Source organism: Pongo abelii, chromosome 6 (assembly GCF_028885655.2).
Source record: "Pongo abelii isolate AG06213 chromosome 6, NHGRI_mPonAbe1-v2.0_pri, whole genome shotgun sequence".
In the NCBI taxonomy this organism is placed as follows: Eukaryota; Metazoa; Chordata; class Mammalia; order Primates; family Hominidae; genus Pongo; species Pongo abelii.
Window position 1 is genome coordinate 70527520 of NC_071991.2, and position 14243 is coordinate 70541762.

The 14243-nt window shown below is 35.0% G+C and overlaps 1 protein-coding gene across 9 annotated transcripts in view; it reads left to right on the forward strand.

Moving 5' to 3' along the window:
* DGKB (diacylglycerol kinase beta) overlaps window positions 1-14243 on the forward strand; it is a 743750-nt gene that overhangs the window by 221513 nt on the left and 507994 nt on the right. For all 9 annotated transcript variants that reach the window (XM_024249734.3, XM_024249737.3, XM_024249742.3 and 6 more), the window contains one exon: window positions 11110-11208. In XM_024249734.3, coding sequence (XP_024105502.1) covers window positions 11110-11208 — 99 coding nt within the window. The remainder of the gene's footprint in view (window positions 1-11109; window positions 11209-14243) is intronic.

Below are 14243 nucleotides of genomic sequence, written 5' to 3' on the forward strand. Positions count from 1 at the left end.
TTGTCCCCATAGAGTCCAGAATTTTAGAGCTGGTGACAATCTAAGAGATGATACCACGGTATGGTTTTTAAACTGTGTTCCATGGAGTGCTAGAGGTTCCCAGGAAGGTAATCAGAGGCCATGGCTAGGAGTAAGCAATGAGAATAGGATACTGTTTGGGAAGAACTCAGCTCTCCCTTTACTCCACAACCCTGTTTAATAAGGGTTTTCTGGTTTGCTTATTGTAAATTTATTTTAGTCATAAAATCTATGGGCTTAAAAGGGTTAGAAAAATGAACAATGAGCTTCAGTGATTTAAGTATATAGTGAAGACTCTAAGACCAAAAAAAGTTAAGCAAATTGTCCTTGACCACATGACCAGATAGAAGTGCAAGTAGGCCGTGTTTTATTTAGGTCTTAATGTATCTAAAAATTCATCTTACCCTTCTTCCAACATATTGTTGCCTTCCTGTTTCAGTTAAATCATACATTGGGGTATAAGAGAGACTGATATAAATGCTAGTCTTGATGGTGTTCACAATTAAGTAAGAAGAGATATATTGGTCTTTTCTGGGACACTTTGGAATTTCACCTGGTTTGAATGACTGTCAAATCTAGCTTGAAAAAATTTTTGGAATGAATGCAGTTGTTAGATGGTACTTCTACAGTTATATGTGTAATTTCTGGAAGTTAATTAGAATCACACGTTTTCAATAATAGCTCTTTTTGATAATGTAGTACAAAATATTTATGGGGCTGAAGTTTTGTTTTCCAGCATAGGGTGAGTATTCGTGTTACAGGACTAAAGTTTTTACTTTTGTCAGAATAAAACAGTAGGAGGCACTGAATCAGTTAAGCAAATAACTGTCTCCACTGTGTCCCCAAGTGCCCCACCCTCAACCCAGGGCTTAAACAATTCTCTTAAATGCTCTCTCTTTCTCTCTCTCTCTCTCACACACACACACTCACACACACATGCACACTCATACAGAATGATGAGAAAAACAACTGACTTACTTTTCAAAAATACAATTAAGTACTTTCCTTTAAATGAACACATTTTCTGCAATCATTTTCAGCTATTAGTTAAATTATGTTTACATTTGAAATTTTCTCAATTATGAAAGATAATTTTTTAAAAGTGTTTGGTTAGTATAATAAAATGTCTAACGATGATTCAAATTTTACACATGAATTACCCAAACATTGAATTCTCAGTTTTAAGAAGATCATAACTACTTCATTTTTAAAAACATTCATGTACATTTTTAAAAATCAGGGTTTTTTTTGCTAAGCATTTACAAACATATGTCATTTTTGTTTCAGACCTTGTAGGGGGCTTCCTCTTATTTTTTTCATATAGTGAATATTTCACTGGTTATATCTTAACTTTAACATAAGCTGAGATTAGAGAATATTAGAAATAATTTCTTCTTTGTATCTCCAATTGTTTTCCTATTCTTCATAAATTACAAACATATTGTCTTAGGTTTATTATTCATATTTTCTTTTTTAGTTCTTAAAAATCAATATTTTTAAGTGTGTACTCAGTTTGAACCCTCTAAAAACTTGCATTGCTGCCTTTTCTAATGGAAAAGCTTTCAAAGCTGTTAGAATTTTCTGTATTTGAATTCTCTCATTCTTTCTCTATTTAATTTCCATGAAGTCTGTCTTCTGCCCTTTCCAGTCATGGGAACCACTGTCCTCAAAGTTACCATTGCTAGTGGTCTCTTACTGGTACACAAAGCATCTTAAAATTCTTCCTTTCCTTGTTTTATATTCCATTTTGTTTTTCTCATGGTTTTCCTTTTTGTTTTTCTCATTGTTTTCCTTTTTGTTTTAATGGTTCTTCTTATCTGGTACTTCAGAATCCACACCTAGCCCTACCATTCACAAGTTATGCATTTTTCTTTGGTCTTGATCCTGACCCTAGCCTCACAAGAAAAGAGGCACTTTCTTTTACAGGAAAAAGGATATCACTTTTCAATAGACTGTACTTTAAAAAATCTAAATATCGTATGTCCCAAATCAGATAAGACAATATACCCTTAGCATTTTATTCTTACACTAAATACCATTGAATAGCTGAATGTGATTTTGTTTGTCATTATGGCAAAGCACAACGTAAACAGCAAATGTCTTAAATCCTCAAGTTCAAAATTATTAATAAATAAATCAATTAATCAATCTCAAAGTTCTATTTAGGAAACAAGGCTAACCAAGGATCTCTGGTGGAGTTAAGGCAGTCAGAGAGAAAAAAAAAGCTGCCCTCTTACTAAGCTCTCTAAAGTTCTGAGACTTTTATCCATCCTCAGCCTTATTTTCTATAAACCATGAGCTCCAGGGGTTTTATGGGTATTAAGTTCATAAAACACAACTTGTGCAAATTTTTAAAAAGTTATCATATATCCAGGAGACTCTATCAGTTTCTCAAAAGTCACTTCAGCCTCTATCCAGTTTCGGATTTTTAATTTTAAGCAATTTTAGGGACACATTTACTTAATTATTGATTTTGTGCCTTGGTTAAACAGGATATATTTACCTCAGAACATTTATGTATTTAGTAGTATTTATAGTTTTCTATTGAGCCATTGCGTGAAAATTTCAGCATAAAATTGATCTGCTCTTGACTGATGAGTATCTACTACTACTGCTTGCCTTTAAACAACTGAATGTACTTTCTTTTGCTCTTACACTTTCCAGAAAGTGCTATGGACATAACAAAGAGCTAGCAGAAGTTATGGGAGTAATAGGATATGGCGCTGCCAGTGCTGGCTTCAGAAAGGCCTATCTGAAATTCGGGTTCCATGAAGAATATATTGTAGAGAGAAACAGAAAGAATGATGCTTGGCTTTCTTTCAGGGTTTGTCCAAAAGCCATTACTTCCTTTTATATATGACTTTTGGAAATGACTTGACTGTTGTAACTCAGACCAACCAGATTCTTAAGATCGTCTCCTCACTTACTAGTTGTGCCATCTTGGGCCATTTATGTAACCAGTTTAGGCAAATTTCCTAACGCGTCAAATGGAGTTAATGATACCTAAGTTATTAGATTATTATGAGGATTAAAGGGGCAAAAAATCTCTGTAGATATGTTTAGGACAAGACCTCATACATATGAAGTGCTTAGTAAGTAACAATTATATTTGTGGGTATTATGAAATACATTTGGGTGCACATAACCAATCCCTGGTTTCCAGAGGGCACTCCATGAAGAACACTTATGTCATTTCTCTCTCACCTGTAGAAGGGTGGATAGTTGCCCAGTCTGAGTCAGAACAGCACCTGCATGCACTCAAAAGAACATCCATAGTATTCCATGGTGTATATGTGCCACATTTTCTTAATCCAGTCTATCATTGTTGGACATTTGGGTTGGTTCCAAGTCTTTGCTATTGTGAATAATGCGGCAATAAACATACATGTGCATGTGTCTTTATAGCAGCATGATTTATAGTCCTTTGGGTATATACCCAGTAATGGGATGGCTGGGTCAAATGGAATTTCTAGTTCTAGATCCCTGAGGAATCGCCACACTGACTTCCACAAGGGTTGAACTAGTTTACAGTCCCACCAACAGTGTAAAAGTGTTCCTATTTCTCCACATCCTCTCCAGCACCTGTTGTTTCCTGACTTTTTAATGATTGCCATTCTAACTGGTGTGAGATGGTATCTCATTGTGGTTTTGATTTGCATTTCTCTGATGGCCAGTGATGGTGAGCATTTTTTCATGTGTTTTTTGGCTGCATAAATGTCTTCTTTTGAGAAGTGTCTGTTCATGTCCTTCCCCCACTTTTTGATGGGGTTGTTTGTTTTTTTCTTGTAAATTTGTTGGAGTTCATTGTAGATTCTGGATATTAGCCCTTTGTCAGATGAGTAGGTTGCGAAAATTTTCTCCCATTTTGTAGGTTGCCTGTTCACTCTGATGGTAGTTTCCTTTGCTGTGCAGAAGCTGTTTAGTTTAATTAGATCCCATTTGTCAATTTTGGCTTTTGTTGCCATTGCTTTTGGTGTTTTAGACATGAAGTCCTTGCCCATGCCTATGTCCTGAATGGTAATGCCTAGGTTTTCTTCTAGCGTTTTTATGGTTTTAGGTCTAATGTTTAAGTCTTTAATCCATCTTGAATTGATTTTTGTATAAGGTGTAAGGAAGGGATCCAGTTTCAGCTTTCTACATATGGCTAGCCAGTTTTCCCAGCAACATTTATTAAATAGGGAATCCTTTCCCCATTTCTTGTTTTTGTCAGGTTTGTCAAAGATCAGATACTTGTAGATATGTGGCATTATTTCTGATGGCTCTGTTCTGTTCCATTGATCTATATCTCTGTTTTGGTACCAGTACCATGCTGTTTTGGTTACTGTAGCCTTGTAGTATAGTTTGAATTCAGGTAGTGTGATGCCTCCAGCTTTGTTCTTTTGGCTTAGGATTGACTTGGTGATGCGGGCTCTTTTTTGGTTCCATATGAACTTTAAAGTAGTTTTTTCCAATTCTGTGAAGAAAGTCGTTGGTAGCTTGATGGGGATGGCATTGAATCTGTAAATTACCTTGGGAAGGATGGCCATTTTCATGATGTTGATTCTTCCTACCCATGAGCATGGAATGTTCTTCCATTTGTTTGTATCCTCTTTTATTTCCTTGAGCAGTGGTTTGTAGTTCTCCTTGAAGCTATGCAGCCATAAAAAATGATGAGTTCATGTCCTTTGTAGGGACATGGATGAAATTGGAAATCATCATTCTCAGTAAACTATCGCAAGAACAAAAAACCAAACACCGCATATTCTCACTCACAGGTGGGAATTGAACAATGAGAACACATGGACACAGGAAGGGGAACATCACACTTCGGGGACTGTTGTGGGGTGGGGGGAGGGGGGAGGGATAGCATTGGGAGATATACCTAATGCTAGATGACGAGTTGGTGGGTGCAGCGCACCAGCATGGCACATGTATACATATGTAACTTACCTGCACATTGCGCACAGGTACCATAAAACCTAAAGTATAATAATAATAATAATAATAATAATAAAAGAAAAAAAAGAAAAAAAAAAAAAAAAAGAACATCCAGAATCCTGTGGTCCTGAATCTCACTAAATCCTAAGCCCAACTGACTGATTTTCATTCCCAAAGACTATTACTACAACTCTCTCATTCTATCAGACCTGGTATTGTCATGCTTCCAGTCATTGGAAAAAAAGTTAGAAGTCAATTTTTTTTTACTCTTGTCTTTTACCTTTATCTCTTGTACACAACCCATCACTGAGTCTTGTCATTTCCTACTTAAAATATCTCTCTCAGATTTGAGGTTTTGTCTCCACATTCGCAGCCCTAGTGCAAGCTCTTAGCACCTCTTTACTAGATTAGAGTCAAAATCTCTTGGCTCGTCTCCCTAACAGAAGGTACTTTTCCTATAATGCAGGCTGCATACCACCTCCAGAAAGATCTTCTGAAAATACTAGTTTGTTATATGCCTTCTTTAGCAATCTATAATAGTTCTGTGATAATAAATGCAGCCCTCAACACCTCTTGCATCAAGTTGGTTTTTAGTTCTTTAGAAATCAGAACCAAACCTAAACATAACTGTATATAATATTCCTCTTCTACACACACCGTCTGCCATAGCTGTGTATTTCTGTTGACAGTCCCTTGGGGAGGCCATGTTTCCCTCATGCCTACTATTTTGTTCATCTCCTTCCCTTGAATGCACCTATCTTAAATTCTAATCATACCTTAGGAAACAAGTTAGGTTATCTGTCTTCCTTGAAATTTTTCTTGACACTAATATATCTTGATTCTGAATAGTTTCTGTACTTATATTCCACATCCAAAGGAAAAAATCAAATGCTCTCCATTGGTTTCACACCATAGGCTAACATTGTTTGCACTGTTAACTATAGCCCGCTCCTGTTGCTTGTCCATGTCACACATCTTTTCCTAATCACCTGAAGTCCTTGAGAAAGTACTAAGTGTAGAAAAGTCTTCAGTAAGATCACTTTAATCTCTGATATGCTATTCTTACAGTAGAATATTAAATTTCAAACATATGTCCTATTTAAGTTTTGTTTTGTAATATCATCCTGTAATACTCAAATCTCCATCAGATATGCAAGTAAGCTTAAACGAATACTTAAGAATCCATTTTCACACCCATTTTTCAGTTCATACTTGCGGTTTCTTGATTTACTAGTTGGCCATCTTGTAAAGTTAGGCTCTTAGAATGAAATTTTCTGTTCATTTGTAAATCTAGCCACTTCAAAATTAAAAATACGAAAAGCTTAGGAAAGGTCAGTGGAAAACTGCCTTCTGAAAATTAGGCAACCGATCTCTGTGTTTTATATTTCAATCCTCTGTGACAGGCAAAATATTCACCTCGGTTCTCTTTTCTGTCTTGATTACTAACATCCTTAATATCCCACTGCTTATACCTGTTCATTTCTTCTGAAAGTGTGTTTTCTTGACCTTCGTTGTATAACATGTTGTGAATCATTGCTTGTCAAGGTAAGCTCTCACTGGTCAGGCAGGACTCACCAGGATGGGAAGTCGAGGCATTTTATTTAGGCTTGAAAAAAGAACACCTATTTCATAGAAATGAATTACTAACTTTTGCTATGATATAGAGATCATATTATTTATTAAGATACTAAATTCCTAACAGTAATGTTTAAAGGTTTCCAATGCCATGGAAACATTTCTGCTTCAGTAAATGCCAGTCTTAGGAAGTACCCCAAACTGCAAAATATTAGGGGCCAGTGTAACAGGTGAACCAATAAATATGTGCCTTCAAATCAGGCCTTCAAATTTTTCTTTAGAAAAATAGCTTATTTCTCTTCTTATTTTCCTCTAAATTCCTATGAACACTTATTTTCCATTTTTCCTCCTTTTGACTTCTCAGATTCCATTTTCTTCTCTGACCAGCACAGCCACTCTTCCTAACTCCATCCATAGAACTATATGCCGGCACACATGCACACAGACATCCACACACTTTCTTTTTCTTTCTATCTTGAGACAGCTTTTTCTAATAAACATAGATCTGGCTCTAAATTAGGTGCTACTGGAAGTTGTCATAAACTCTGAAATTATTTCCAAGTGTTTAATTCACTTCCAGGAAAAGCTGGTTTCTATTATATGATTTTCCTACATATGGCACTGAATCCCTTAACATGAATGGGAATTTCTGGATGTACATTTAAAAATGAGCTAAGGATTTCTATGCCTTAGCTTAAAAAAATACAAAGATAACTGAACAAAAATGTTTTTTTAAATTTGAAATAGTAAACAATTGATTTTCTCTGGTGCGCTATTGGTTATTTTACTAACGAGGCAGCATCTTCAATGCTCTAGTTTATTTCTATTCTTGATGAGGACCTCGGTGTTTAGGATTTTGCTGATTTGGGATATAGGTTATCTTTAAAACAATAGTCAGCCTTCAGCATCTTATTTACACTGAGAAGGACTCAGCTGTGTCTTTTATATTCTTGTCCATGAAATATGATGACAAGTTTAAGCAACTTTCTATTGTTGATGATATTCACTTATTTAATTTTTTATTTTTAATTTTGTGGGTACTTAGTAGGTATATACATTTATGAGGCACATGAGATGTTTTGATACAGGCATGCAATGTGAAATAAGCACATCATGGAGAACGGGGTATCCATCCTTTCAAGCATTTATCCTTTGAGTTACAAACAATCCAATTACCCTTTTTAAGTTGTTTTAAAATGTACAATTAAATTATTACTGACTGTAGTTGCCCTGTTGTGCTATCACATAGTAGGTCTTATTCATTCTTTCAAACTATAAAAAGCTTTTCATTGAAGGAAAATGTACATACAGAAAGGCATTTATATCCAAAGGGCAGAGCCCAATGAATTTTCCCCACATGAATATTCTGTAAGCAGTACCAGATCAGGAAACAAAATATTACCAGTATCTTAAAGAAAAAAATTTGTAGCTTTTGAATTCTATTCTATAATTTTGTTGATTTTTGCTTTTTAAAATAGACTTTATGATTTAGAGAAATTTTAAGTTCACAGCAAAAATGATATTCACTTTTACACTTTATAGGTGGTCCTGAAAATGATACGCATTTTTCACATTGGCTTTCACATTGTATATTTTTTCCTCAAGTATATCTCCAAGAAATATGATGCATAAACTAAACCTGTCATACGAATTTGATTCACGACTTGTAAAATGATCCGTACTCCTAACATGATGCCCTCAGTTTTAACACTCTTGGCTACAAACAACGTCATAATGTTGATGGTTATGCAAATGTATTTATTAGCTGCCAGATTCTAGTCTTAATACAAGCATAAGGTATTCCTGCATATTATCAAATATAGACTTCTTGGTTAGGAGAATTTTCTTGCATTGTGTGACTCTGTTTAACAGATGATAGTATGGTTACTAAACTTAGAGATCCTCCTATGTCTGGGGGAGTGCCTTACGACCGCCTAGACAAAACTCAGGACCACAGTGGCAATCAAACTGGGAAATCCCATACTAGCTTTATTTGGCTCTGCAAAGGCCAGAATTTCATAGGATCAATTGTCAGTACCTATGCTCTGAAACTCCCAAATCCCGATATACAGAGTTACCCCTTCACACACACTCTGGTAAGCTCATCTATTGCACGATTCTATCTGAGTCTTCAATTCTTTCCTTCCTTCTGGGAAACTAGCCTAAATGCCCCCAAACTATCATTAAATTAATTTTATTTTTGCCATCCTTTCTTACGTCAGTAACCCTCAAATAACTATACAGAGAGCTTAGTCATCCTTTACCATATCAGTTGCAAATTGTTGGAAACACATGAATGGAGGCGTGGAGGAGGCTGAGGCCTCTGACTGCATCTGTAGTCAGTGTTGGCATAAGACTCAGTATGTCCTGCCCCTGTGGCCTTCAGAGTCATGTGTTTAGCTTTACACTGTAATCAAGAGTAATATTTCAACACTTTCTTGCTGTAAACACAGATAGATTTTTATCTTGGATCTGTTTTTTGTAGAGGGTTCTTAGAGTCTGCTTTCTCAGTTTTAAGGGAGTTGCCCAAGATTAAAGAGCCAAAGCTCTTTCTCTGTGACTTCCATAGTGCAGCAAGCAGAGTCTTAAGATCCATAATCTCTCTTTGGTTTTAGTGCAGTTTTCATAGTACTGGGTTTATTAGTTTCCTAGGGCTGCTGTAACAAAATGTCATATAATAGGTGCCTAAAACAACAAGAATGTATTCACTCATAGCTCTGGAGGCTAGAATTCCAAATGTCGGCAGGTCATCCTCCCTCTGAAGGCTTTCTGGAAGAATCCTTTTCTGCTTCTTCCTAGCTTCTGGTGGTTGCCAGCAATCCCTGGAATTCTTTGTCTTGTAGTGCATCACTCAGATCTCGACGTATGTTATCAGATGGACTTCGCCTCTCTGTGCCGTTGTCTCTCTGTCTAGATTCCCCTCTTCTTATAAGGGACACCAGTCATTGGATTAGGGTCCAGTGACTGGTCCAGTGACTGGTCCAACATCTTAACTTAAATACGTCTAGAAAGACCCTATTTCCAATTAAGTTCACATTCAAAGGTCCCAGAAGTTAGGACTTCAGCATATCTTTTGGGGGAAATTGATCCATCCCAACACTTGCTAATCGGCTAACTCTAAATCCAAACATCCATGGCCAGGGCACATTCTAAGAAAGTTAATTACTAGGTCCAATACATTAATAGTATATTTTAAACCAGTCACTAATTTTGTTTTGGGGAAACTATACCTTTTAATTTGCTCTGAGTATCAGTTTATTTAGTTCTATTGTGCATTCAGCTGCTTCTCTTTCTTCAACACCTCTTGCCTCTTGACAAAGACCAGTAGTGCCTAATACGATTAAATCACTTTTTTATAGAGAAGTTTATATGCCCCTGAGAAGCAGAGCTGCTAATTATGGATGAACATGTAAAGATACTTTTATTTCATGTAATGTAACCTAATGGGCATTAATTATATTACAAGTCACCTTAACTCCAATGCAGGGAGTTAGCATGACAACAGTGTTAGATTCTAGGACCGCAGAAATACCTCTCTGATACTGTTCTATTACTAAAAATAAATCAACACTCATTAGACTCCTATGCTTAGTTGATAATTAACTGCTCACAAAGGTATGTATGTTGTGGAAATTAATGCAGTCAAGGCTTAAATGAGGTAGCTTTTGATTCAAAATGGAAAAATAATGTGGCTCTTTTTTGTTTTGAACATGACATGTTATCTTATTGAAATGTATATTTTTTTCTAAAGTGTGAAGAGTTCATATCAAATTAACGCATAGTGCAGGAGGGAGAAATCTCTAGATACCCTCAAGCAAGTATTATTTTACCAAATCTGTGTAATTCTTTAAAAAACTACCATCTCAGTTTTAAAACATCACTATTTAAAACACCATGTTATAACACCTTAATGTAAACTTATGACCAGGTTAATAAAAATATTAGTTTGGGCTCATACATATTAAAAAATAAATAGGACATTGTATGATTATATACTAACTTAATGTTGAGCTGATAAATACAATATACAGATAAATTTTTATAATCATAATCATCTTCTTTTATTTATATCCTGCTCCTACTGAGATGAATCTCTGGTTACATTTACATATTGAATTACAAAGTTAAAACTAATGATGGGATCAATTATGCCCCATACTGAGCTGTGCACTTTGGAATGACTTTGAGAAAACAGGAGGGTCAAAAAAAAAAAAAAAAAAAAAAAGCATACACAGGCACAGTGGTTTCAAGATTATGCTAACAGATAAGCAAAGGAAGAACTGTAATGGACAATAATTTGTGTTTGTCAAAGAAATCAGGGTTCTTTGGTGCAAAACCTAAAGTACATTTTTAATATAAACATTTCTGAGAATTACAAAATGTATAGAATGGGTCACAAAAGCTGCTAGATGGTTTATTTAGGGTACATATATAAGGACAAATGTATTATGAATTCCTTTATGACTCTGTTTATTTGTTCTTATAATTTCTTTATTGTACTTTCAATGTGTTTGCTGTATCTCAATTGAAATATAATCTCCCCCATGTTAGGCGTTGTCACTGTAGAATTTGATACTATCCCCCTTTCTGTTTTTCTAGCTGCATAATAAATGTGCTTCTCATCTAAAACCTGAATGTGACTGTGGACCTTTGAAGGACCATATTTTACCACCCACAACAATCTGTCCGGTGGTACTGGTGAGTTTTTCCTTATCATTCTGCTATAACTCAGGGTTGCTGTGACTTATCAGTATCGTATACCATTAAAAGCTTCTAGAGATAACTTTTCATCAATCAAGGTAGAAGTAAATAGATCTAAAATACGTCGTTACTCTGAAACAGAACACCTTTGTCCACTGTATTTCCTTTTTCCTTCTGTCAAAATACACTTTCTAGAACGGTATGCTTGAACTGACGCTGACTCAGGTTTTATCACTTAGTCATGCTGTACTTACCAGGAATTGTAAAGGCAGAATACTTCAACATTTTATATATTTTATAGATCTAGCTTCCCAGAATAATGAAGTTATTCTTATGGGCAATTTTGCTGGAGATGCACATTATATATCTGCAACGTTGAGGGCTCTCATCTAGGTTAGAGGCTACCTAAAATGATGACACATCCATGAAGAAAGTTATGCACTGCTATTAGCTGTTGTTTTTTTTTAAAAAAATTTTTATTGAACAATAAATTTAACTACCTGCAAAACAATTACTTAATTCAATAAATATAGAAGTGAAAATGCATGAGTAAAGTAACCATGAAAAGAATGAACCTTGGTAGGAAGAGAAGCAGATATTCAAACAATATTCATATTCAAAACCCAAATTGCTTCGAAAATTAAAGTTATTTTAAAAAACAAACTATTTTATATCCATGATGCACTTCTCATTTTGAAAAACAACATGGAAATTAAATGGCTGGAACTTCCATTTGATATAATAAAATTATAACAACTAAGAAATGTTAGAAAAATACTTTTCTAAAGGTCAACCTAGAAATTAATCATATTACTCATTTTGTACCACTTATGATTCATTTTGTAATTATCTGTAAAATACTGGTTGTATTTTAAATGCCTTTATTTCACAAAATTATTAAAAATGCTTCATTTTCTCAAACTACAAAAATAGAGGAAAAGAAAATACCTCCATATTGCTGAGTATAGTAATAACTAATTCTAAATTTCCTTTCTTCATGTAAGGTTTATTAGACATCCTATGGTAAATAAGATTAATTAAATAAAATGAGAGCCATATAAAAATACTTTACATTTTAGGTTAATTAAATGTTGTTTTTATTCATTTAAGTGTTGTCTTGAAGACTTCTAGTATTTTTGTATTATTTATGTTCTTATTTTAAAATATGGCAATTTTACTGGTTTAGATGCATTTTTGATCTCAGATTTTAACTCTAAGATGAGATCTATGATTTCTTCTTACTACCCATCTGTCTGTGCAAGACCCCACTCAATTCAGTGAGCCTGGGGTCTGCCTCCTTGGCCCACTTATGTCAACCTCTAGTTATATACATTCAAACATAAGGTGTATTCTTTTTATTATGCTATCACTTCTTTTTTTGAGAGCATCAAATATAAAGAGCATGTGTTACGTGAATTTTCTTGTCTTTGAACAATCTCGAAAAACCTTTCATTGCTATTTTTAGACAGTTTTTATTCTGAAGATTTATGTCCAATCATTAAATATCCCCACAGTTTTAATAATTTATATCTCAGTGTTTGTTGTTTACCATTTTTGTGGTACTATCTACTCTGAAGTGTGTGATGACTATTGAGCATTTCATCCTTCCAAAATGTCTACTTTTCATTGACTTCCATTATACCTCACTCCTGATCCTTTCTCTGTTTCTATGGATACTTGCTTTCAGTATCTTTCCTGGGTTCACAATGTCGACATGCCCATGTCGGTGCATCCCTGGATTCTACCCTCCTATGTCATGGCGTTCCTCTCTTAGTATTCTTCTCGATAAGATCTTGTTTATTCAGTTGATTGCATTACCATGTTAATTTATATTCAGCTCATCCACCTAAATTCCAAACCTAGAACTGCCACCTGCAGGACCCATATTATTTTAAGTGCACATACCCAATATATTATTATTTACTACTGCAATAATTATAGCTCTTTTGATTGAGCATATATACTATCCCAGAGACTATGCTAAAATATTATTTAATTTATTCAGTAAATATTCATTGCATGTCTAGTATGTGCCAAACAGTATTATAGGTAGGAAAGAAAACATTAAAAGCAAAGACAAATCTTTGCTTTTATGGGGTTTACATTCCAGCAGGGGTAATGTAGACAATAAACAATAGAAATAAATAAATTATTTAGTACCTGGTTGTACTAAAATACATAAACAGACTAGAATGTTGATTCCTGAAGATATGAAGAGGGGAGGAGTGGGGAGATGTTAGTCAAAGAGTACAAAGTTGCAGTTATGTAAGATGAATAAGTGTAGAAATCCAATGTACAGTATGATGACTATAGCTAATATTGTATAACATGGCTGGGCATGGTGGCTCACGCCTGTAATCCCTGCATTTTGGGAGGTCGAGGTGGGTGGATCACTTGAGGTCAGGAGTTCAAGACCAGCCTGGCCAACATGGTGAAACCCCATCTCAACTAAAAATACAAAAAATTAGCCATACATGGTGGCAGGCACCTGTAATCCCAGCTACTGAGGAGGCTGAGGCAGGGGAATCGCTTGAACCCAGGAGGCGGAGGTTGCAGTGAGCCAAGATTGCATCACTGCACTCCAGCCTGAGTGACAGAGTGAGACTCTGTCTCAAAAAAAATGTGTGTGTATATATGTGTATATAGTATAACATACTGAAAATCTGCCAAGAGACTAGGTGCTCTTAACACACATACACACACACACATGCACACACACAAGGGTAACTATATGAGGAGATAGATATGTTAATTTGCTTGACTATAATTATTTCACTATGAATATTTACACTATTGAAAACAAAATAACAACAAATTTTTTTATAGATCAAATAGGCATTTAGTCATGAATTAGGACAGCATCCATTCTACAGAGTAGAATGAGAGCTCCCACTAGACATAGAACAGTGGGTTTTTTAAGGTGGGAACAAGAAAACACAATAATACAAAACAAAAGCTGATTGTTTAACATCATGTTACTTCAGGTTACTCTTTGGGTAAAGAGTTAAAGCAGAGGTTACATCCTTATTATA